Source organism: Emys orbicularis, chromosome 1 (assembly GCF_028017835.1).
Source record: "Emys orbicularis isolate rEmyOrb1 chromosome 1, rEmyOrb1.hap1, whole genome shotgun sequence".
Taxonomy (NCBI): domain Eukaryota; kingdom Metazoa; phylum Chordata; order Testudines; family Emydidae; genus Emys; species Emys orbicularis.
The window spans coordinates 104030229-104056070 of record NC_088683.1 but is presented as its reverse complement, the minus strand read 5'-3'; the positions used below and the strand labels follow the sequence as shown (position 1 = coordinate 104056070).

At 38.5% G+C, this 25842-nt stretch overlaps 1 protein-coding gene across 2 annotated transcripts in view; it reads left to right on the top strand.

The window, feature by feature from the left end:
- Positions 1-25842, top strand: part of WASHC4 (WASH complex subunit 4) — a 55422-nt gene that overhangs the window by 5743 nt on the left and 23837 nt on the right. The window contains exons 3-17 of one of the 2 annotated variants that reach the window (XM_065408035.1): positions 1736-1789; positions 1964-2029; positions 2212-2257; positions 5467-5534; positions 9778-9860; positions 11676-11718; positions 12159-12262; positions 14473-14593; positions 17175-17298; positions 17412-17539; positions 18399-18559; positions 20956-21082; positions 21425-21427; positions 22860-22985; positions 23504-23611. In XM_065408035.1, the coding sequence (XP_065264107.1) occupies positions 1736-1789; positions 1964-2029; positions 2212-2257; positions 5467-5534; positions 9778-9860; positions 11676-11718; positions 12159-12262; positions 14473-14593; positions 17175-17298; positions 17412-17539; positions 18399-18559; positions 20956-21082; positions 21425-21427; positions 22860-22985; positions 23504-23611 (1362 nt within the window). The remainder of the gene's footprint in view (positions 1-1735; positions 1790-1963; positions 2030-2211; positions 2258-5466; positions 5535-9777; positions 9861-11675; positions 11719-12158; positions 12263-14472; positions 14594-17174; positions 17299-17411; positions 17540-18398; positions 18560-20955; positions 21083-21424; positions 21428-22859; positions 22986-23503; positions 23612-25842) is intronic. The other variant, XM_065408027.1, reaches the window with a different exon arrangement.

Here is a 25842-nt window from a genome sequence, read left to right as displayed (position 1 = left end):
ATGGTCTTGGCCTAACGGCCTCTTTATCTCTGATCAGTGGAATGCCGTTGTCAGCCAAGCTTTGCCTGTATATTTCAGGCTTTAGAGTATTTTTCCCCAAATGACTGAGGGCAGGTTGTTTTCTGATAATGTTAGAACATTGGGGTGCTAAATGAGTCCTGTCCCTCCATCATTGATAATTAGGCTCTTTGGAGCGTAGATGGCGATTGTGTTGGTCAGACACAAACTCTTGGGAAAAGGGTGCTTGCAGGGTGTCTAATTTGGCATTCTACAGCTGCTGGAAAAAGTGTACACCATCTCTTTCTTGTACCCTGTTCAGACCTTTTAGAAGAGTTAGTAACCACTGTCTGTAGAGTCTAGGATGTTCATGGCACTTCTATGGGCCAGTAGCCATTGTGCCTTCTGTCTGGAGTGGACCTGAAGCCTTTTTTAGTTGTGATTTATTTAAAGTGATGCTTCTGTTGGTAGACCCAAACAGAACTATAAACTTTTTTGAATCTTACAAATTACAGAAAACTGTTTCAAATATCTTTCTAGTAAAGTTACCTTCAGGTAAAATATTTAAAAGTATATTAGCATTAAGATATTTTTAAAGAGCTAAAACAAAAATATTTTTGAGGCTAAGCTTGCACTGTAATCAGACAGTCACTAATATATATTTTCCCTGTACCCTGGAAGGGAAAAGGTCCATGCAATTGTGCCCTTATATTTGTTCAGTTTTTTTAGTTGTGCCAAAAAAAATTCCCCTAACCCATTTTAACCATAAAATAGCAAATCATTGTTGATTGTCAGATAATATCATTTCACATTATTATTTTTTCTCTGTCCTTTGGAGCTTAGTGAAACTTAAAAAAATCCTACATTCTGAGCAGTTAGGGAACCAAATTCTTGCATACAATTCTTGTTCCGTACAGAAGAACAGAATATTTGAGCACTGTGGTGTAAACTGAGCCATGCTTAGATATATTTGCAACTAAAATACAAGTTAGGTTACATTTTGGCTCACTAGCCTCAGTGATTGCATTTTAAAGGAGGGCAAAAAAACTCTCACAATAGTCCTCCTCCTTCTAAAGCCAGTTATTTCCCTGGTCACAAACTTCCTGTCCTTCATGAAGTACAAAATGTTAATTCTTTTTTTATGTTGAATTTACAGGCATTATTTAAAAACAGAAATTAACTTTTATCCCCTTCTGGGAACATGCCTGCCCAGAAGCCTTAGCAGGCTAAACTTTGAACGTGTGCATCCAGACTCAGTGTTAGCATGCACAAATGGGGTAGAAAAGCTCTTGACTGACTTTCAAATCCAAAATAAGTGTTTATGTATGCAAATACATGCCCTGCCTGCACAAATAGGTATGCACACATTTTTGTGATTACAAAATTAGAAGCCATTTAAAAATTGGGCCCAGTAGATGTCTTATAGCGGTCATGACTTTTTGCTTTAATATTTCTATAATTGTTAAACATTTCACATAGTTCATTTGTCTTTTACCCTTACATACCTTCATGAAACATTACATGGACTCATCAAGTCCTATGAGAACTGGATATTTTCTCCACGGTAGCCTGCCAGTAGCATATACTCAGTGTCTTTTTGGTACTGAGTGCATTTGGAACTAGGTTGAAAAATTAAGTTGCTTAACATAATCATATAAATGGTGATTCCTTTTAGAAATTAAACATATGCTTTTTTAAAGAAAGTCTTCTAATATTTCTATTTTCAATTAATGTTTAGCTTTTGCCCTATGAACAGTCTTCCCTGCTGGAGCTCATAAATACAGAAAACAAGGTAAAATGCTTTAAATTTAGAATTTTTTAATTACAAGGTCTCTGTAGTAAAATATGTAAATATTTTTTTTCTGTAGAGCGCTTTGAACATGAAAAATGTGTCAAATATGTTTTTATTTATTACACTTTTATACAACACGTGTAACTCTGTGTTTTTTTTCCTTGATGAGTCTAGGTTCTGAACAAAGTAATAACTGTGTATGCTGCCCTTTGCTGTGAAATCAAGAAGTTAAAATATGAGGTAATTCCTACAGCCTGTCTCTATTACTGTTATAAAAATGTTTACAGTTTGGCAAATTGAAATATAGATTTTACATCTTGGCTTTTTTTAGCTTCTAATCCTGCAAACATAAGCCATGTATTTTTGTAAATTGAGTATTTATACCTTTTTAATCTGGAAAAAATCTCTCCTTTTGTTGGTAGGCGGAAACTAAATTTTATAATGGCCTCTTGTTTTATGGAGAAGGAGGTAAGTAGTTCCATTTATAGTGTCAGTTAGTGTTTTCTTATGCTGTTGCTGCTTCTTATATTCAAATAATTGCACTCTTATGTTATAGGCTTAGAAATGTACTTTTACTACATTTTGTCTATTGATGAAAACCTGAACTCCTGGTCTCTGTTACAATACAAGCCCTGCATATCAGTGTCTTGTAACTACATTGAATTAACATCAAACATCATTAAGATTTTAGCCAGAAATAGCCATTATCTGCTGTGAAGCACTGGTATAGTAGTGGGAACTTCCTTGATATTTTGTCTCTGCTTTATGTATGTGTTGACTGCTTATGTGAGAGGCAGGAAATGGGGACTGATGACAAGAGAGTGTTTGAACACTTTTGGCTTTTAAGGAAGGATTTGGAGAGAGGGCAGGGCACTAGGCATACAAAGAGAGGGAGACAGTTTCTTTCAGAAAGTGCAGCATGAGGCTTTTTTAAAAAAAAAGATTTCATCTTCCCTTTAAATGCTGAAACCTTTAAAGTAGGTTCACACTGTCTTGTATTTTAAAAAACGACTTTGTGAGCACATGTACTATCAGGGCCGCACGGGGGGGGGCAAGTGGGGCAATTTGCCCCGGGCCCCGCAGGGGCCCCCACGAGAGTTTTTCGGGGCCCCTGGAGCAGGGTCCTTCACTTGCTCCGGGGGCCCCGGAAAACTCTCGTGGGGCCCGGACCCCGGGGGGGGGTCCTTCCGCCGAAGCGCCGGGTCTTCGGCGGCAATTCAGCGGCGGGGGCTCCCTGCCGTCGAAGACCCCAGGCCCCCTGAATCCTCTGGGCGGCCCTGTGTTCTATTGCAGTTATTTTTCAAGGTTTATATATTGAATATAAGTTATTAGTCCTAAAACTCGTATCTAACTCCTCCTCCCTAATGAATAGATTTTTGCAAGATATCTTCAGACAACATGTGGCAATATATACAATGGACCAAATCCTCCTTGCCTTACTCATGAAGAGCCATAATGGCTTCAGTACTTCATGAGTAAAGTGAGCAGGGTTTGACACTGCTTGTGCTGTCAAAACATAGGCATATTAGTGCTGGTTAATCACTTGAGTCATTATCTTGGCATGAAAACCACTGGTGTCAATGGATTTAAGGCCATGATACTACTGAAGGATGGAGGCCTACCTATACTTAATTCTGAATTTCTGCATTTTAAGATAGTGTAAGCCAAATTGTAACACTTTAACATAGACACTTGTTTTTAAAGTAGTAAGGGGTGGGTTATAGTGCCTCATGCCTCTGTGTGTGTGTGTGTGTGTGTGTGTGTGTGTATATATATATATATATATATATATATATATATATATATATATACATACACATACATACATACATAATGCAGGACTCTGCTTTTTTTCCCCCAATTGATAAGTCATAAGATCTCACTCTGGGTGAAAGTTACTTTTTTTTTTGAACAGCGTAAAACTGATAACTCATACATGAAGGGGTTACTAGTGACATCTTGCTTTTAAGCATGGTGTTTGGGGTTAAAGCACAAGACTTAAGAGATCTGAATTCTCCTCCTGACTGTGCTACTGACTTCCTGTGTGACCTCAGAGCTAGTCACTAAACTTCTGTTTTTCCCATCAGAAAGATGGGGAAGATAATGCCTCTTTTACAGTAGCCTTGTGAAGCTCAGTTCATTAGAGTTTTGTAAAGCCTTTTGAAATCCTTGGATAGACAGGACTATAGAAGTGTGTAAACTCTTTGAGGTTGAGACTGTGTCTAGCATATTCTAGGTGCGCTGTAAAATATGACTATCTTGGTTCTTTTGATGAATCATTTCTCTAACTGCAGATAACTTTTTAAAGCAGACTTCTACCAGACATGTTTAAAGCCTTTTGAATCATAGTGACATACTGCCAAACTGTAACAAAGGTCTCCCTCAGAAATGTTCTGCCTCATTGGCAGGGAGAAAAGAGGGCTGCAGCAGCTGTAAGCTGCTTATTCTCTGACAGCAGTTTGGTCCTGCTGTTTCTCCTCTTCCTCCTGGAGAAGCCAGCAACAGGGAATGGATGGGAATGCAGTCCTCCAACCAACAGCTCTAGATGCATGAGAGCCAGCTGTTCCTCTTGTAGCAGCTGCCATAGCAATTGTAGGCTTACCTGGGTGAGCAGCAGCTAGCTAGGTCCCTGTCTTGGCAGGGTCTGAAAATAGGAGGCAGAGCATTTTTGAGTTGGTCTCTGGGGAAAAAAAATTCTGTTCTCCTCTCCCGATGTGACAAATTCCTGTCCTCCACCATCACATCACTATGCACAGGGCTGACCTAGGGGAGGTCATAAACAAGATGTTTATTTGGGGTACACATCAAATTTAACAGAATGACTTGTACATTAAAAAGTGTGTGTTGGAGAAAGATACAGTCTTTAGGAATCTCAGAGCCTTCTACTGCAGAAGAGGGGAGCCTAGCTGCTTGTGCCTTTCATCCCCATTGATTGGTTTATATTGATGTAGATTTTCAAGGCTATCTTCTTAAAGCAAAGGGGGTAGAATTTAAAACGGCTGAGATTTTCTTTCACTGGACCTGAAGTCAGCTCTTTTAACAAAGGACTTGCACAAGCCCCCTCCAGACTGCCATTAGAAAAGCAATTATTGTGCATACTATAGTAAGGTTTCAAATTAAATCCACAATACCACAGGTGCTTAATCCCTATTGTGGATTAACTTCTTACCCAATTTAATTTTTAAAATTAAAGCTATTGTTATTCATAGTGGTCTTGTATAAAAGTCTTATGCATTAAGTTTTTAATAACTCCCAGGTTGATGCATTTTAAGACTCCGTATGCCAGATTTTGTCAAATGAGATTTTATGGCCAATTATAATTGCCAGAATAATGTGTTTACAGACATAAATGCTGACACAATGTTAAACTGGTGCTCCAGGAAACTTGGTACTTTGTAACATCCTATTATTTATGTTGAGGCTAGTGCTCTGGAGCCCCAGTCATGGACCAGGACCCCATGGTACTAGGTCCTATAGAAATACAGAACAAGAAGATGTTCTCTGTTTAGCAAAGCACAGTCAAGTCTTTGTTAAGGATTCATTGGAAATACATTGCTTTATAGCAGTGTGCTTTAATTAAAGGTCAAACAAAATTGGTTTGTCATCCAGGCTTCAGTGTAATGAATAGGTTTGTCTGATATTCCTAAAGTCAGTGAAGCTTTTGTTTATCTTTCAAGCTACAGATTCCAGCATGGTGGAAGGTGATTCCCAAATACAGATGGGAAGATTTATTTCATTTTTACAGGTAAAGAGTGCATCTTGGCTTTGGAGAAGTTGTAATCTGTTTTTTTTCTTCTACTTGTTAAGTGGACTCATCAATTATGATATCCTATTTACATCCCATTCAACGGTACTGGGAGTCACTTTTGTATGCAGATTACAACTTCTTGCCTGCACAGCTATCAAACCAACCTCCTTCACTCATCTTTTCAAATAGAGAGCTGTTAGGTGCAATTTGTTTACTATTGTGTTTCTGCACTTGAAGCTGTTTCAAGCACCGTAAGCCCAGTGTGAGAAGTCTAAAAGATTTTCAGATTCAGTGCCCAAATAAACTAGTTTACCTAAACACACTTCAACAGGAGAAAATATAGTGGGACTCTGTCATTTTATGTTAAAGGTCTAGCATTCTGTTGCATGTTTCTGATGGTAAATTTTAGTTTGCCATTGAATAATATAAAAAGTGGTAGTGCTAGCATGGAATAAACCATTTGTTTGTTCATCTTCCTTCAGCTCATAGAATGAGGTAAGATTAAAACAAATGATTTAAAAAAAATTGTTGATGCCTCACAAAAAAAATTCTGGGGAATAACATGCCTTTTAGAAACAATTGTGCTTATTACCAAGGACATTTGAATGAAAACAGGATCTGTGTTTCTGAGGATTTCCTTTGTTCTTGGTGTTCATTCTACACTAGAAGTTATCATTCTTTTTCTGGCATGATTTCCATAGCAAGTGATTGTGCAATCACAACCAGGATCCTGTTGTCATGAAAAATGTACTTGTAGTAAAAAATGAAAAATATATACTGCTTAAGCAAAACTGTGTCTAGAAAATGTCATTTCAGTCTTCATTAAACAGGACTTTATTTACTGTCTTGTAAATATCGTGTATCAGAGTTCTTAGTGGTCCCCTTTGGTAGACCAAATATCAGAGGAAAATACTTGCTAAGCTCTCCTGCATGCAGTTGCTAATATCTCTGCCTTTTATTGTCCACTTTCTGTCTCCTGATTTTTGTTCTCTCCCACCCAGCCATCAACTTTCTCTTTCACTTTTCACCTCCCAATTTCTCCTACTCATCTGTTCAGAGGAGAAGATTTGTTGATGGCTCTGTGGGCCCATGCTACATGTGCTCCTGTGGCTCAGCTGAGAGTTCTGGGAGCCAGGAGGAGAGAGTGGCTGAGTGGGTGTTTGCTTACACTCCTGTATGTAAGATATCACCCCAGGACCATAGAGGGAAGGTTGGGGAGCTTTCAAATAGCTGTATCCAATTCCTGCTTTATAAGAATCTGTAGGAAGAATCTCTCCTTACTGAGCCTGTCCTGTTCCCACTGCTGTGCTCCATTTTCTATTCCCCAGTAGGAGTGGGCTGGTGGCAGTGTCTACCATCTGAGAAACACTGACATAGTCAATGATGTGCAGAGCTGGCAGAGGGATCAGAAAATGCTGTTTTCGTATAGCTGCTACATAAACGTATTGGCTATTTGTTGCGGATTTGACCGTTCTTGGTATCCAGAGATTGTTCTCAACAGACGTAACAGCTAAATATTTACTGAGGTGATATTAAAGAGACAAACTATGATACTAATTTAGGAATACCTGCCAATGTTTCACTACCCTCTGCAGGATTAAACCACATAATGTTTAATATACTTAGAAGATTTTCAAAATCTGTCAGTTTGCGGCATAGTCTGTTGCTGACAGTTGGATATGTGCCATGAAATTGGACTTTCTGCATTAAGGGTTTAAAGGGGCAATGTTAACTGGTTCTAGGCCTGACATTTAGGTTCTGTTTTTAAAAACCTAGAAACCTCAAAGCCAAATAAAGAAAGAATGTTTAAATGAAAATGAAATTAAAACGCAAACAACGTTTTTAAGCAAAGGAAAAGCAGAAAGTGAAACTGAACAGGCTGTTTGCATGTCCAAGATGAGTGAAATGCAAAATGTAAAACAACTGCATATATGATAAAAAGCCAATTTCGATTTTTTTTAACTCTTCCATAGATTAATATAGTTTAAAGCCAGAAAGTACCAATAGGTCATCTAGTTTGACCTGAAATACCACAGGCCATTACGTTTCACCCAGTTATCCACGTGTTGAGCCCAGTAACTTGTGTTTTAGCCAAAACACATCTTCCAAAATGGCATCTAGTCTTGAGCTGAAAACTATCCACCACTTCCCTTGGTAATTTGTTCTAATTGTTAATTACCCGCATTTTGAATCCCCCCCCCTCATTTCTAATTTGAATTTGTCTGGCTTCAGCTTCCAGCCATTGGTTTTTGTTATACCTGTCTCCACTAGATTAAAGAGCCCTTTAGTACCTGGTATTTTCTCCACGTGAAGGTACTTATGCACTGTAATCAAGTCACCTCTCAATCTCCTTTTGACAAGCAAAACAGATTGAGCAGTTTAAATCTCACTGTAAAGCATTTTCTCCAGCCCTAGAGTCACTTTTGTGGCTCTTTTCTTCCCCCTCTTCAGTTTTTCAACATCCTTTTTAAAATGTGGATATTTGAACTGGACACAGTATTCCAGTGTCGGTCTCACCCATGCTGTATTAAAAAGGTAATAATCACCACCTACTCCCAACTCCCATGTTTATGCATCCAAGGATCACATTAGCCCTTTTTGCCACAGTATCACACTGTTTATTTGCTTGTCCACTATGACCCCAGATCCTTTTCAAAGTCACTGCTTTTGAGGATACAGTCCCCATTTTATAGATATGGCCTGCATTCCTTGTACCTAGATGTATTTACTTTTGGCTGTATTGAAATGAATTCTGTTTGGATGGGGCAAGCTTACCAAGTGATCCAGATCGCTCTGTATGACTGCCCTGTCCTCGTTATTTACCACTCCACCATTGATTCCAGTGTGTATCATCACTAGTGGAGATGTGCCAGATGACTTCATAATCCTATCCAGTCTTGCGGTTGCATTTCAAATGTTCACTCCTGTTCTTGTGTCCCTGGCTGAATTCTCTGTCCTCTCCACTTTCAGTTTTAAATCCAGCATGTCAGTAACTCATGAAAATAATCTTTTTTTCTGTCTTGAACTGTAGCTGTTTATCTGTAATCTGTCTGATTTGTGGCTTAAGCTTGGCATGGCTTCAAAGAGAACAATGGTTGTTTAGAGCTAGAGCAGTGGTTTTCAAACTTTAGGCTGCGTACCCCTTTCCAATTAATGTAGTCCCCGCGCATCCCCATCTGAGATAGACAGAGGCGATGCGTGGAGGGGACACGCGGAGTCACGTGCCCCCCAGATTTCTGCTTTCCATTTAGCAACAGCTTCTAGAGGGTTTCAAACTGTGGGGTGCGCCTCCGTAGGTGGGCGTGGAGGAATGTTCGGGGCGGGGGGTAAGTGGCGACGCTAGGCAGCTCAGGCCAGCTCCGCATAGTGGGGCTTAGGGAGGGAGCACCACCTCCACCCTCTGACTCACTTCAGTGGGCCACCCAGCCTGTTACAACCAAAAATTGTAACTCAAATTGTAACCCAGGCTGGGTGGCCCTGCTGAGGTGAGTTGGGGGTGGAGGCGGCACTCCCTCCCCGAGTCTCGCCCAGCGTCACCGGCCTGAGTCCCCCCAGGGGGGTGCACCTCAGAGTTTGAAAACCTCTACTAAATAAAATGCATTGTCTGCCATTACAGGATTTTTCTCGCGTACCCCTTGACAAGAGCTCATGTACCTTTAGGAATACGCGTAACCCAGTTTGAAAACCACTGGGCTAGAGCATGCTTTTGTCATGGAGTTCATAGAAAGCGGTGGTGCTTACACACACTGCCTGAGGGAGAGTTGTAGGAGGCCTTGTGCCTCAGAAGCGTAAGGCCTTCTAGGGCTCTTTGTTTGGGGTGGGGTGTAACTTATTGTATCCATTTTAAAGGTGTACTATACTCCCCCAAGCAACCAGCCGGCTCTTGGCCACTGCATGGGTGAGCTGGGGCAAAGCCTTGCCCAGTGTCTGCACATTTATTCTGGGAGGAAGCATCTGAGTGACGCTCCCCTGAGCATCAGGACTGTGGTTCTAGCTAGCCCTATTGCTGGCCACTCAATAAGGAGAAGGATCCTTACTCCCTCTTATGCCTCTGTGTAGCTTCATTAACCCTAAATCCTAAAGAAACACGCTTCAGGAAATGTGTCTGACTTCCTGTCCAGGCTGCAGTTTTGAGAAGCCTCAGGCTGGAATTCGGAAGTTGAACTTGGGGTTCTGGTTGCATGATTGTTGTTCACTGTCTTGGAAATAATACCAATATATGCAAAATTTGTCATTTCAGGAGCTGTCTTGTTTTGTTACACGGTGCTATGAAGTGGTGATGAATGTAATTCATCAGCTGGCTGTTCTCTATACCAGCAACAAGTAATTATTGGCAGAAATGCTATATCCCCTTTTTATTATTAAACAAAGATGTTAGATGCAAGATGTTATGATCTCCCTAAAGCATGGTAAACATTGTTATACTCTAGTCAGAAAATGTGGAGAGTGGTTTTTAATGCAGCCTTATGTGCCCACATAAGCTACTTTTTAAAAGGATTTTATTTATTAAAAGAATCATAGTCTGCTTTAAGTGCGTTTTTGTGATGAGATGCAAGAATGTCTTTTAAACTAAAAGGCATATTTCAGGAGAGCTGTCTCTTTTCAGAAGGAACAAATCTTGATGCTAATGTGGCTGACCTTTATATCCTTATGCCTCTAATTATTGGACTTAGTCCCTGCCCTACTGGCAGGAGGAATGGATGCCTTATGTTAGCTGAGAGATGCTGTGGAGATACCAGTCTAACATTTTGAAGAAATGGTAAAATCAAATAGCTTCAGAAGCTTAAAAAAATTAGGTCACATTATTTAATTTTAATATTATAAATATGTGATCATAACATGTACTTGAGCAAACATGATCAGTTTTTTATTTAAACATTAGTATCATAAGTATTGTCTTGAGTATGGCTTTATGGCTTCATATGCCAATTTGACAGTAATGATGTCTTGGTATATGGGAGACTGTCTTACATCAGAGGGTCTTGGGCATTTACTTACTTTGTCTTTGGTTTCATCTGTAGGATTTAGAGCTTATGTTTTCAGGTGGAGATGCTATGATTGCTAATTAGTCTTAGTTATTCATTTTTGTATTGTCAATTTTAGTGTATATCACTTGAGAGATTAAGGGCATGATTTTCAGACATGAAACTCCAGTTGAAGTGAGTGGGAGCTGTGGGTGCTTGACACCTCTGAAACTCAAGCCAATTTGTATATCTGGTCTCAATGTACTAGCAACACTCCTAGGTTAAAGTCACATGGAAAGCATATTTAGACTGAATGTTTGCAGTTTATAAATTTTAAAAAAATCATGCAGTTTATAAAATGGTTGAAAAAAGTATGCATACAACATATTGTATTGAAGGGGATGTGCACCCTACATGATATGTGCATAACTTCTATTGTGAGTCATTACTATAAATGAGTCGGTACTAAATCAATGCAGTGTTACTGTGGTAGGGGCCACTGTACTCCTGGACCTATTATCTTACAAATCAGATGTAAAATAAAAGAATGGGACTTGGTCGTTGAAAGAACTCATGATGTTTTAGAGTTAGGGATGTGAATGCTAGAGCTTTGGCCATATTCTGAACAGATTAATTCTTTCTGACTAAGTTTCCTCTGCTGTTTTAATTGGTTATGGTATTCTTCTACCCGAGGCTGCTATTTAACAGTACTTTGCCATCTCTACACAGCTGCTCTGTTTCAGTGGTGAATGAAGTGAAGCTGGGTGTCTAGCTTGCTTATCAGTTGGTTAAGTTTGTAAAGTGTTTTGGGACCTATGGGATAACAGACACTATAAAAATGCTAATTATTAACGTCACTGGGACTTAATACACATGCGCAACAGACTAGACCTACAATTTAGCAAACCAATGGTTCATTATGATTTGGAAAATATCAACCTGATATTGTTACATTGGTTGTCAAAACCAATTTTTAATATGCATTTTTATTATGTATTGGAATATATTTTTCTTTACTGATAACAATTACCACAATGACTTTCTTGAAGTAAAATATGCAAGAAAAACCTTTAAGGGACTGATACCTCTAACAACAATTAAAATGTGCAAAATAAATAAGTTCTAGCTAATAATGGAGAAATAAGATATTGTTTTGTTTCCTTATCTATTGCAGGAATGCACCTAAAATTATAGAGACATCAGGAGTTCATTTCCAGGTGAGATGGTTTAGAGCAACACTGGTTTAGAGGATTTTAATTTTGTTTTAGTTTTATAAACAAATCTGAAAAACATTTCTAAGTTTTCTTGTGAGAGAGACTAGAAAAATGAATTAAAGCATCATTTTCAATGTGTGTTGGAATCCTGCTCTCAGGATAGAGTTGTCCAGTCACTGTTTCTGATTATTATATGGAAATGGTCATTACATTCAGATATGGCAAATGCTAACTTTCTTAGATCAAAAGTGGATGGGACTTGTGCTTCTGTGTCACAAACACTTTTTGAGAATCCTACCTTCATTGTCAAGACAGGTCAGCTAGTTTGAGTGGCACCTCCATGCTAACTGTAACATTCCTTCTCTGTAGTGAAAGAACACTAAAAAAATCTTTGTTTGCATTGCATGAAACCATTTGAGTAACTACTGGAACTTCTTTAACAGACTATGTATGAGCATCTAGGAGAGCTGCTGACAGTCTTACTCACGCTGGATGAAATAGTTGACAATCATGCCACTCTGAAAGACCACTGGACCATGTACAAAAGGTATGCAAGTGGAGCCTTAGACGTATTCCCACAGTATAAATATTAAAAACAGGTGGACAAATTTTGGTCTAAAGAAAATGAGTTTGAAAGCCCTGGTATTTGCTAAACTTCTAGGGCTTGAGCCTGTGTCAGTGAGAGTTGCCACTGACTTCAGTGGGAGCAGAGTTGGGGCTTCATTGTGTCATCTTACTGGCGCAAGTAAAAATGTACAGTGCCAGATCGAAACCCCTACAAACTCAGCCTGTTACTTGGGCTGCTGATACAACCTTGAGTAGAAGGGTAATGGCTGCTGATGTTTGAGAGAGAATGTATTTGATAAGAAATCTTATCTTAAAGGGAAATGTGAACTGTGGCTAAAACTACAGTATCCTGTCACCCTTACTTGAGAGTAGCCCTATGGACTTGAATAGAAATATTTGCTTGAGTAAGGGTTGCAGGATCAAGTGCTGTGTGATATTACTGTAGTGCAAAATCAGTTGAGATTTCATAGAAATCTTCCAATAGGGATGGATTGTTCTGCAATTTGCCTATGCTGACACAGTGACCTTTAAATGATTAGCTTGTGAAGGGCAGACATGGATTCTGTTAGGGATACGTTAGTGCTGGGGGCCTACATGACCATGTTTTGAGACTTATCGTTTCCTGCGACTCCAGACAGCAACAAGGCAACATAGTGACCAAGGAATCCAAGGAATTTACACATTGAGTATGTTTTCTAATGCTCTCTACTAGATAAAGTTTTTTTTTCTCTTACTTAATTGGCCTCTCAGAGTTGGTAAGACAACTCCCACCTGTTCATGCTCTCTGTATGTGTGTATATATATCTCTTCAATATATGTTCCATTTTATATGCATCTGAAGAAGTGGGCTGTAGCCCACGAAAGCTTATGCTCTAATAAATTTGTTAGTCTCTAAGGTGCCACAAGTACTCCTGTTCTTTCTGTAGATAACACTGTGTGACACAGCAGGCATTAAGGCCTTTCTTCATTCTTGACCAAAACACTGGTGAAGCCATAATCAAAGAAAGCCTCATTATATTTGCAAGCACGTTTCTCAGACACTTGTTTTCCATTAATAACTGCATTACTAGACTTGCTGCTGGAGGTTGAAGCAGCTACTCTGTGTAAAAATGAATGCATTGTGCCTCTTATCACAAATCAGAAAGAGGAATTCACTGTTAAGCAAATGAGGCCACGACTTAGGAAGGCCATGTGCTGATACTAGGGCAGCATGGAGACAGTGACTTACTATGATTCTTTATCCTTGAGTGCCAACAGGGTACGCAGGGTGGCATAAAAGAAGATATGGGTGCTGCCTTAAGGAGCTTACAAGCCACTGCAGAGTCGCATCTCAGAAAAGGCTACCACAGGCTCTTATCAGCTCAAGCAGAGAGGATGCTCTATTGATGAGGCTTTTGATAAGGGACTTCTGCATTCAAGTCCCTCAGCTGGGTGCTTACACAGCCAGATGGTGCAAATGGCCAAATTGGCATCTGCACAGCCACCTCCACATGGCCAACATGTCCGGACCTGCTCCACAAATGCTGCACCAGGAGGCAGTTGTTTTGATCTACAGCATGGCACCCTCTGCACATGCTATACATGTGAGGTTGTGCTGTGCAGACGGTGCCATTTTGTAGATCAAAATGGCGGCTTCCTGGTGCAGCATTTGTGGAGCAGGTCTGGACAGGTTTAGGGGCAGACAGCATCATCTCGCAGGCTGAATCTGGCCTGTTGGACCCAGAACCCCATCTGCTGATGGCGCGACCCTATTTGGGGTCACAACTCACAGTTTGCAACCTAAGTGTTAGTGACTCTAGACTCTTAGGATACATCTATACTGCAGCTGGGAGTGTTCTTCCCAATGCGGGTAGGCAGACATGCTAGCACGCTAGCTTTAATGGAGCTAACAATAGCAGTGCAGCTGGGGTAGCATGGGTGGCAGCTCGGGCTAGTCGCCCAAGTATATACTCAGGGAGTCCGGGCAGGTTTGAACTCAGGTGGCTAGCCCAAGCTACCCCGGGCTACACTGCAATTTGTAGCACACTAGCTTGAGCAGAGCTAGCTCGTGTCTGCCTGCCTGTGCTTGGAAGCACTCTCTGCTGCAGTATAGATATACCCTTAGAATGGAGGACTCCTTGAAACAAATATAAGATGCGATACAAATGGTGTTATTTTGTTTTAATTGGATTGTGTATGTTCTTTCTCAAGGCTACTAAAATCTGTCCATCACAACCCTTCAAAGTTTGGGATTCAGGAAGATAAACTGAAGCCATTTGAGAAGTTGTTATTAAAACTGGAAGGCCAGTTACTTGATGGGATGATATTCCAGGTAAATAAATTTAGATTAACACACATTCCACAGTACTGTGGGGAAGCTGTATCCTAGGGACTTAATTTCTAAAATGTTGTATAATAGGATATTGATCTTCTGTAAGTGCTTTGATTTTCTTTAAACTGGATATGATTTAACTTCAGATATTTTCCTTACAGCTACAATATTTCTGATTTTGAAAGTATTTGTTAAAACATGAATCATACCCCTTAATCATCATCAGGCTTGTACATATGACAAAATAACTCTTGGCTAAAAGGTAATTGCACCTTTCTTGTTCAGCCCAGAAATGTGCAAGTTCATAGCTAGTATTTCTTGCCATGGAGAAAAACCTGAAACATGTTTGAAAATACAGTTTAAATACATATTGTTTATAAGCCTGCTGGTACCTGTCTTATTGAAAAGTGATTGCATTTGTGATGCTGAAGTTTTAGCCAGATTTATGATATTGACAGAGCATAGGGAAAATTGTGTTGATCAAACTAGTTGGCGCACTGAACAGTAAATTATGAAGTCACAAAACAGTGCCAATAATGAGCCCAGACCTGCACTTCTGTTGTAGTCACTGGGAGTTTTTTCTGAGTAAGAAATGCCATACTGCAATTAGGTTTGTAACAAGAATTTCATTGATGTGGACACAGTGGAAAAATGAAAATAGACACATGCATGGAATTAAGCGACAGGTCGCAACTTTTATTAAACTTTAACACAAGTGTGGGGTGCTACCTGCCCATCACCTACACTCTCCTATACCAGGCATTTAATTGGTTCCAGTGCGGGAGTTACAGGGCTTCGAACCATATAACCCATTATGGTGGGTAACACTCTTGAGTCTATCCCCCAGGATTCTGCTCTGAGTCCAAGCACCCTCCCCCTTTCAGGTGCAGCAGGATGGGGACCATGAAGACCACAAGGTCTCCACTTACTACATGAGCCTAAGGCCCATCACCAAAATCCCAGGTCTGTTACCTCTGGGAACCATTCATTGTATTCTCTCAACTGTACTGGAAAGCAGCTTCAAGTTGCAACAAGTAAACAGCACCACCCAGTACCTCAGTTAGGTATCATACGCGTTCCTACTTAACCCACTGTGGCTTGCAGGTGCTGCGAGCCAGGCACAAAACTCCCTGGTCCTCCACCAATTGGCCCCTGGGAGGAAAAGTTCCTAAACAGGCAGTTGGCTAGACCTACAGCATCTATCTGGCTGAGTTCCCATTCCTCATTTTGGTGGGTAGGGTGGGCTGCTGGAACGGAGTTGAAACAGGTTCCACGTGGCCCCTGCACTGGGCTAAATCCTGGGAGTTGAGGAATGCTGACCAATCAGCACACCTCTCCACCAGTTGGCCAATGGGTGCCTGAGGCTCCCAGTGGAGGAGCTACCTATTGTCCCTTGGCGAGTGTCTCCCTTCCTTGCTGCTGGGACTGTCCCCACTGATGCAGGCAGGTGGCATGTAGCGATGGCAAATAATTTGATTCTACAGGCATGAATAGTCTTTCAAGCCAAAAATTCCTTGTTTTTCTTTTACAACTTAACAGTCTTGGATATTTTGACTTAAAACTGTGTGGAGATCTTTGTTTTAAGTAAAATCTTTCTTAAACTTTAAATATGGAAATTAAAGGGGCTCAGATGGTGGGAATCAGTGTAGCTGCATTGTCTCAGAGGAACTATGCTGAAATACACTATACAGAGGATCTGGCCCTTAATAATTAAATTTGAAATTGTAAACAAGCATTGAAACAAGATAGACATTTCACGTTATGTTACATTTAGGTCTTTTCTAATTGTTATATCCTAATTAATGTCAGTCCCCTCTTCCTACGAATAACCTCCTAGATGCCAATTGTAAGTACACTTTATTGTCAAACATAGTTCAGTTTATTCAGCGAGAAATGCTTCTTACTTCATGGAATCATATTGCCAGCTAGCTAAGAAGAATTTTCCATTTTAATTCTCTCCAATGTCACATTTACTTTATTGTATGTTTAATTTGGATGGCTCAGTGGGAATTTGTCCGGTATGCAAGCAAGACAGCTTTTTTCCTCCTTGACCAGAACAAAGAACGTGAAGAAAATATTAAAACTAAATTATAAATCTAGTAAATATTTTCCATTATATCCACCAACATACTTTTGCTCTTTCCTTACTAAGGTTACAATATCATGTCTGTCCTGTTGTTGAACATTTCAGCTTCATGATTCACATCCTAAAAACAAATGAGGCAATACCCTTGATCAGCCAAGAGCTTTTTAGTAATGTATTTTATTCTGGAAATGCATATAGTCTCCCATAACTGAGTTGTCTGAGTGCCTTACATAAGCAAAACCAATCAATAACAAAACATAAAGCCCACATTCTTGCTAAAAAAAAAAAAAAAAAGTCTTATCCCCTAATACTAAAATTCATTCAGTGTAATGAACCAGACAAAACACATTTGAACATTGACTTCAGCTGTGTTTTAAATTGAAACTGTGACTTTACAGATTCATGCTATGAGACAACCTATTTGCAATAACAATATTCATTGGATGCCCAGACTTCATGGAATTAGCATTGTAAATGAGTCTTGTTTTCTTTCAGGCCTGTATAGAACAACAGTTTGACTCTCTCAATGGAGGAGTGGCTGTCTCGAAGAATAGCACTTTTGCCGAAGAGTTTGCACATAGTATTCGCACAATTTTTGCAAATGTTGAAGCTAAACTTGGTAATTCAAGATGTGCTTTTTTTCATGCGGACTTCATTGTTTGTAAAAGTTTTTATATTGTTTGTCTAGAAACAGATTTCAAAAATATTTTCTTCTGTATGTATTTATACAAGGTGAACCCTCAGAAATTGACCAGAGAGATAAGTACGTAGGAATTTGTGGTCTCTTTGTACTGCATTTTCAGATTTTTCGGACAGTAGACAAGAAATTTTACAAATCGTTACTGGACATTGGCAAAAAGGTGAAGATTTTGCTGTTTCCTTTAATAATTTAAAAAATATATTAAAAGCAAAATGAAATTAAATATATTTTAGTTTTTATTAAAATGCAGTTTGGCTAGGTTTTTCAAAAGTAAAACATAATTATTCTGAGTACAAAAGGAGGTTGTGTCTACCTCATCTCCATTTCTTTGCTATCGGTATTTGATGTATCAGCTTTAATATTAGTCTAACTTTTTAAAAGCTTATTTTTGGATAAGTTAACTTGTTTACTCTCTTAATGGTTTTAGATTGGGTTACAAACTTGGCTAAGTTACAAAAGTGAAATGTTTTGATTTTATTAAAGATAGTTAATGTTCTTGAGAAAAAATATTTTTTTATTGTGGTTTCTGTATATGTATTTTTTCTAATACATTAGGGGATTGAGGAAAGACTTTGTACCTTAACACTTTGGTCGTAAGATGTTACCGTTTCTTGGCATTAGTGGAAAATGGAAAATCTTGGCTACAGTAGAATTTATTGTAGCTCGTTCAAAATGCATGAACATATGAGCAGTGCATGGCTTAACACACCTGAGAAACATTTACAATAATAATTCTGCATATTGATGTAAATATATGCTTTTCAGGGCAGGAACTTTTTTTTCCCCACATAGCACTTGTGCTGCATACAAGGAATAGTTGATTAATACTGTTAAAGTTTTGCACTCTTTCTGACGTATAACAAATAGTTCAAGTAAAAAGGTTCTGAGCTTGTGGGGGGTGGTATAATGTTGATTTTTAGATTTTTGTAACTGGAATTAATTTCATGTCAATCATAATTATTAGGAATTGCTACCCTGTTTGTTTGATTTTAATTTTTTCTCCTCTTTTGGTGCTCTAGGTGCCAGCCATCACATTAACTGCTAATATTATTTGGTTTGCTGATAACTTTCTGATCCAGAAAATGCCAGCTGCTGCCAAACTTCTGGATAGGAGAAGCCATCATGTGATTAAAACTCAAAGGGAGAATTTTCTACAACAGAAGGCTCAGTTACTTACCAAGTAGGTTTTATAAAGGACTGCACCTTTTGAGATACTGCTTATTATCATTAACAAAATTAGAAGAACATAGATGAGCATGATATATTGGGGAAAAGTCAACATGCCTTTTGCAAAGGGAAATCATGCCTCAGTCTGTTAGAATCTTTGAGGGTTTCAACAAGCATGTGGGCAGGGAGATCCACTTGATAATAGCATACTTGGACTTTCAGAAAGCCTTAAACAAGGTCCCACATCAAACACTCTTAAGCAAAGTAAGCAGTCATGGGATAGGAGGGAAGGTCCTCTCATGGATCTGTAACTAGTTAAAAGATAGGAAACAAAGTATAGGAATAAACAGTCAATTTTCCCAATGGAGAGAGGTGAAATAGCAGGGTCCCCCAAGGATCTGTACTGGGACCAATGCTATACAACATATTCATAAAAGAGCTGGAAAAGGGGATAAACAGGTGGCAAAGTTTTCAGACAATACAAAATGACTCAATAGTTAAGTCCAAAGCTGTCTGTGAAGAGTTGTAATGGGATCTCACAAAACTGGGTGACTGGGCAACAAAATGGCAGATGAAATTCAGTGTTGATAAATGCAAAATGTAATGCACTTTGGAAAAATTAATTCCAGTGATACATACAAAATGATGGGCTCCAAATTAGCTGTTACTACGCAAGAAAGATCTTGGAGTCACTGTGGATACTTCTCTGAAAATATCTGCTCAATGGTCAGCACCAGTCAAAAAAAAAGTTAACAGAATGTTAGGAACTATTAGGAAAGGAATTAGATAAGACAGAAAATATCATAATGCCACTGTATAAATCCATGGTACGTTCACACCTTGAATGCTGTGTCCAGTTCTGGTCACTCCATCTCAAAAAAGATATATTAATATTGGGAATGGTACGGAGAAGGGCAACAAAAATGATTAGGGGTATGAAACAGCTTCCATATGAGGAGAAGTGATTAAAAAGACTGGGCTGTTCAGTTTAGAAAAGAGATAATTAAGGGGGAATATGATAGAGGTCTATAAAATTATGAATGGCGTTGAGAAAGTGAATAGGAAAAGTAATATTTTTTTTATTGGACCCACTGCTGTTGGTGAGAGAGACAAGCTTTTGAGTTTACACAGAGCTCTTCTTTGGGTCTGGGAAACGTACTCAGGGTGTCCACTCAGTTGTGATGCACTGAGTACATTTCCCAGACCCGAAGAAGAGCTCTGTGTAAGCTCAAAAGCTTGAGTCTCTCCCCTACAGAAGTTGGTCCAATAAAATATATTGCCTCACCCACCTTGTTTCTCTAATACCCTGGGACCAACATGGCTACAACACTGCTGGATACATAGGGGAAGTGTTACTTAATCCTTCACATAATGCAAGAACCACGGTCACCCAGTGAAATTAATAGGCAGCAGGTTTAAAACAAACAAACATAAGGATGTACTTCATACAACGCACAGTCAACCTGTGGAACTCCTTGCCTGTGGATGTTGTGAAGGCCAAAAGTGTAACTGGGTTAAAAAAAGAACTAAATCATGGAGGACATGTCCATCAATGACTATTAACCAAGATGGTCAGAGATGCAACCACATGCTCTTGGTGTTCCTAAACCTCTGACTGCCAGAAGCTGGGAGTGGATGAAAGGAGATGGGTCATTTGATAATTGCCCTGTTCTGATCATTCCCCCTGAAGCATCTGGCACTGGCTACTGTTGGAAGACAGGATACCGGGCCAGTTGGACCATTGGTCTGACCCAGTGTAGCCATTCTTATGTTCTTAACTTTTAATGAATTTTTAATAATATCCAGTGTAATCAGTATATCCATCCTCTACAACTACAGTATTTAAAACAAATTGTACAATACTGAGTCAGGCATTAATATGGTAACAGATGATATAGGTGCTTTGTTTTATGGTTTAAACTTGGTAAAGCTTTTTACCCTGAAATAACTTTTTTGCACAGTTTATTTTTGCAGATTTATTCACTACTTTAATAAAAAAAAAAAAAAAAAAAGTAGTGCATCTGAGTGGGCTATTCATTCAAGGTATTAACAATGAGATCTTATGCAACATGGCCTTCTGTTTTAAAAAAAAATTGGAGGACTGAAATACCAGGAGATCTAAGTTTTAATTCTGACTCTGACTGACTTGGATTCATTGTTCAAGCTTGTGCAAGTTTCTTAACTTCTGTTTCTTAGTCACCCCACTTGTCACATGCAGGCTAATACTTACCTTATGGAGCATTTAAGGTTGTGTTTGAGGTACTCTAGTACCCATTGCAAAGGGAGCAAAGTATTGCATTTGGAGACTGAATATTCCTATGCATTTTCCTTGGGAGGGACTAGCTATCGATGCTTGGTAACGGCATTCAGCTGCTCTCTGAAGTGAGTAACCTATTTTTCTTTCTCCAGAGAGGTGCAGTCATATTATGTCTTTGTGAGCTCATGGATGACAAAAATGGAATCTATCTTGTCTAAGGAACAGCGGATGGATAAGTTTGCTGAAGACCTTTCTAACAGATGTAATGTCTTTATACAGGTGGGTTATTTCTTACTATGCTGCTAGTTTAATTATATGTAGTGTATTTGTGCTGCTTTTTGCATTAAGAACTCGGTGATTAGAAGGAAGCTAGTGAGTATTGAAAACGAATCATAGAAGTTATGTGGTTGTCTCGGCATTCCCTTGCAAATGCAGGGTTTTTCCCTGCAATATGTTCTCAAATGTGTTGTCCAGTCTAGTTCTATTAAGAACTAGAATGGTATAGAATAGAATGGTAGAAATGGGGCTTTCCGGGAAGTGAAAAAAGTAATAATATGTCTGACTGAATCTTCATGGGCTGAAGCTGGAATCTTTCCACTGAAGCTTCAGTGATTTCCCAAGGTTGTTCCCATTTCCCATTCAAGTAGTCTTTCTCAAGTATAATGTCAATGCTGAGATGCTTACATTGGGGCGGGGATGGCGGCCTAATTTAGTTGTATTTATCATATTCTTATTTCTGGCAACAAGTTCCAGGCTATTGCCTAATTGTGTTGCACTCAACGACAGTGCTTTGGGATAATCTCTTTAGCATCTGATGCAGTTAATTTTCTTTTCTGGTAAGAGTGCATAGTTTTGCTGTATGTGTACACGATTCCTGCATTTATTTCTTGCACATTTTGTATGCAGCTTCCTGACAAAACGTTGATTGAAAATAAATGCAAGTTTAATAGAGAATGTACAATAGACACACAACATTAGTGTCTTCCCCATTCATTTGTAGCAGCTCTGTCCTCACTTCTGCCTTTGTTGATGGATACTGCTAGTTCCAGGCTTCAGTATCAACTGAATTTTTTCCTTCTGAGCTCATAGTATACATGAAAAGTGTTGTTGTTTTTTTTATACTTAAACTCTCCTTAAAATGAGAATAAATAAAGAATTAAGGATCTGAAGATATCCCAATGGGAGGATCTATTCTTCTCATTTTGAGTAGTTACTTTTAATATGCTGTGATACTTTTCTCTATACCAAATTGAAAGTTTCACCTTTAACTTGCTATATTTCTCCAAGTTTTTGCTGTACTCCATTTGAAAGTTGTATTTTGAATACTTGGATGCTGTTCTGGACTTTCTGGATGTAGCCTAAATTGATTGAAAGAGTTTGGCACATTTTAATGTCTATGTTAGTGATATTCTTTGTTTTTTTTTTCAGTTTTCCCTTCCTTTGTTTTTTATTATGAAATTTGGATTTTTAAAGAAGTTGTAGAGGTTTACAATGACTTCATATCTTACTGATTTCACTTATCTCTTGGGGACTTTGCAACTGTTTTTGCTTATCCTAGTCCAATTTCTCCATCTTGATGCCTCTCTTGGTTGGGTTTAGTGTGACCAGATAGTAAGTGTGAAAAATCGGTACACCTTTTTTGTGGGTGGGGGTGGCAGGGCAGTATAGTTGTGTATATAAGACAAAGCCTCTAGTATCGGGACATCTGGTGACCCTAGTTGGGTTACAGTGAACTCAAACTGTGGTTAGTCTGTCTGAATGGTTGGTTCATTGGCTTGTGATTTAATTGTATTGATTGTTTCTAAAGCTATAGTTAGCTGATTTAATGACTTGCAGATTCCTTTGCAGCTTCATAATTACAAACTAACTGACAGATATTCACTTCCAGTTTCACGTGACTATACAAGCTTGGACTGTCCATGAGAGAGCTGCTTATGCTCTGGAGGGCTAGTGAAAAGGCAGGAATTTATGTTCTGTATGGTAATAAAAAAAATAGAGAATATTTACTTGTCTGAAATTACTGTGGAGTTTTTTTCCCCCCCCAATTTGTTTCTAGGGTTTTCTTTATGCTTACAGCCTTAGCACCATCATTAAAACCACAATGAATCTCTACATGTCAATGCAAAAACCTATGACCAAAACCTCAGTGAAAGCATTATGCAGACTTGTGGAACTTCTCAAGGTAGGTTATAGGATTGGCATTATGATTTCATTTAAGCATCATCATACAGCTGCTGTGAGACACCACATTCAAAGAACGGAGTGATAGAATGTGTCAAAGTGACTTCTAAAAGTTTGGATGGGATGGGGGAGAGAAAGGGAAAGTATATTTATGTAATTAAACACCTCCACAGTTTGCTTTTTATCTCAATCCTTTTTTTGCCAGGAAAGATGTTAACTGTTTTGAAGAGTATCTTTCTAAAGTTGAGCTGAAATAGAGAAAACATATAGAGCTAAGATTTTTAAAGAGAAATGGTTACCTCTAGTTAGAGTCTGAAAACCATATATGGACGCCTTAATAAGTGGCCTGATTTTTTGCAAAAGTTTTGGGTGTTCAGCATCTCCAGTTAATATAAAATACAAGGGTGGTGAAGGGAAATCCTATATTGCCAGGTGGACAGTGTGGTTAGTATAGAAAGAAATTACTTAGATTGTCACTTTATAATTAATATGAACCACTGTGTTTTGGAACTGATGCAGGCAATAGAACATACATTTTATAGAAGAAGTATGGTTGTGGCAGATTCTGTGACACACATAACTCAGCATCTCCAGCATCAGGCTCTTAACTCTATTTCTATAGCCAAGGTATGTAATCCAAGTTTCAAGGTATGGAATCCTATGTCACCCTCAATCATTTTATTTAATCTCTCATTCCAAATCAAAATTATTCGCCTGATTTGAAACTGTCTGTGGTCTCGCTCCACCCTGTCTTTTACGATTTCTATTGCTGCTGCTATTATTATTATTATAGCATTTAAGAACCCCAATCAAGAATCGGGGCCCCATTGTTCTAGGCACTGTACTGACATGAACAAAGATGATAATCCTGTTATATCGCTCCTCTTTCTTCCACCAGTGGCACACACTCTCTCTACATTCTTCTATTCACTTGCTCCTCTTATCTTGGCCTTGTTCTGATCTTTTCCTGTGACTAGGGCTATCAGGCGATTAAAAAAAGTAATCGCGATTAATCGCGCTGTTAAACAATAATAGAATACCATTTATTTAAATATTTTTGGATGTTTCCTACATTTTCAAATATATTGATTTCAATTACAACACAGAATACAAAGTGTACAGTGCTCACTTTTTATTTATTTTTTGTTACAAGTATTTGCACTGTAAAAAAAAACAAAAAAATAGTATTTTTCAATTCACCTAATACAAATACTGTAGTACAATCTCTTTATCATGAAAGTTGAACTTACAAATGTAGAATTATGTACAAAAAAAACCTGCATTCAAAAATAAAACAATGTACAATTTTAGAGCCTGCAAGTCCACTCAGTCCTACTTCTTGTTCAGCCAATTGCTCAGACAAACAAGTTGTTTATATTTGCAGGAGATAATGCTGCCCGCTTTTTGTAGGCTCTGAAGCTTTACATTGTTTTGTTTTTGAATGCAGTTATGTAACAACAACAACAAAAAATCTACATGTGTAAGTTGCATTTTCACGACAGATTGCACTACAGTACTTGTATGAGGTGAATTGAAAAAATACTATTTATTTTTTGCCATTTGTACAGTGCAAATATTTGTAATAAAAATATGTACACTTTGATTTCAATTACAACACAGAATACAGTATATATGAAAATGTAGAAAAACATCCAAAATATTTAATAAATTTCAATTGGTATTCTGTTGTTTAACAGTATGATTAAAATTGCGATTAATCGTGATTAATTTTTTTAATTGCAATTTTTTTTAGTTAATCACATGGTGCTGTTTGTTCATTTAGCCTACCTGTTCTTTGTTACTTTACTGTTACTTTATTAAAGTGATTTGTGATGGTATGTATAAGCATGCACACTGTTACAGTTTTAGGGCTTCACATATACAGTACTTTCAATGATTACTATATAATGTTAAACTTCTTTGAAAGGAAAGGGTAGGACAAATTTAATGCTTATGGAAGTGCCAGTTGCCTGATATCAAATGTACACAGGTGCTGTGCACGCTTCCCCAGAAGTGGGACCAATGCACCTCACTTGGAACACTTGCTGTCCTTGGATTTCTGAATTACGTTATGTGGGCAAAGGGAAAAACGGGATTTCAGCTTAGCTCTCCTGATGTGAAATGCTAGTATATATGTTCTCTTGCAGCTGAGCTCCAATTTGCATGATGTAAATGGTGCTATTGGATTTTCCATTTCTCCTGTGTGTGCGCATAATTCTGCTCAGTGTTAAATACATTACATATTTAAACAGTAGATGTGCATATTATTCAGATTCTTACTTATTATATGTAACAGAAATTTAGCTATAATCTAGCACATCTCCTCTGTCACATTTTGAGTATAAATAAAATGTTTGTTTTAGTTTAATAAACAGATCTAACACATTTCAAGGGTATCACTGTTGAACAGAGAACCAGCAAACCTGTCTGAAACAATAAAGCTGCTATGAAAATTACACATGCTTTAAAAATGGGCAATACCCATATGATCAGATAATTGTTCTATAGTTTTTTTACAGCTTTAAATAAATTCCAAGCTTAAAAAATAGCAATATGATCCAAGCGCATTAAAAGATTTGTATGTCAAACAGATACCAGGAGATTAACCCCCCCACCCTTGTATGAATAGATTGATGTTTAATTCCCTTTTTAAAAGGTAAACAAAAGGCTCATATCAGTAAACAACAGCATAAAGTCACTTACTGCAGGCCCTCTGTGGTACTTGCTAATCTGTTAATGTGCTGTTCCAAATTAATGCAGCATTAGGGTGTACGTAGTGTATTCCGCAGCACAGCAGTTGTTTTGCTGCATGTACCTGGAGCATCTGACATCACTGAAGGGGAAGAGTTTCAAGCTGA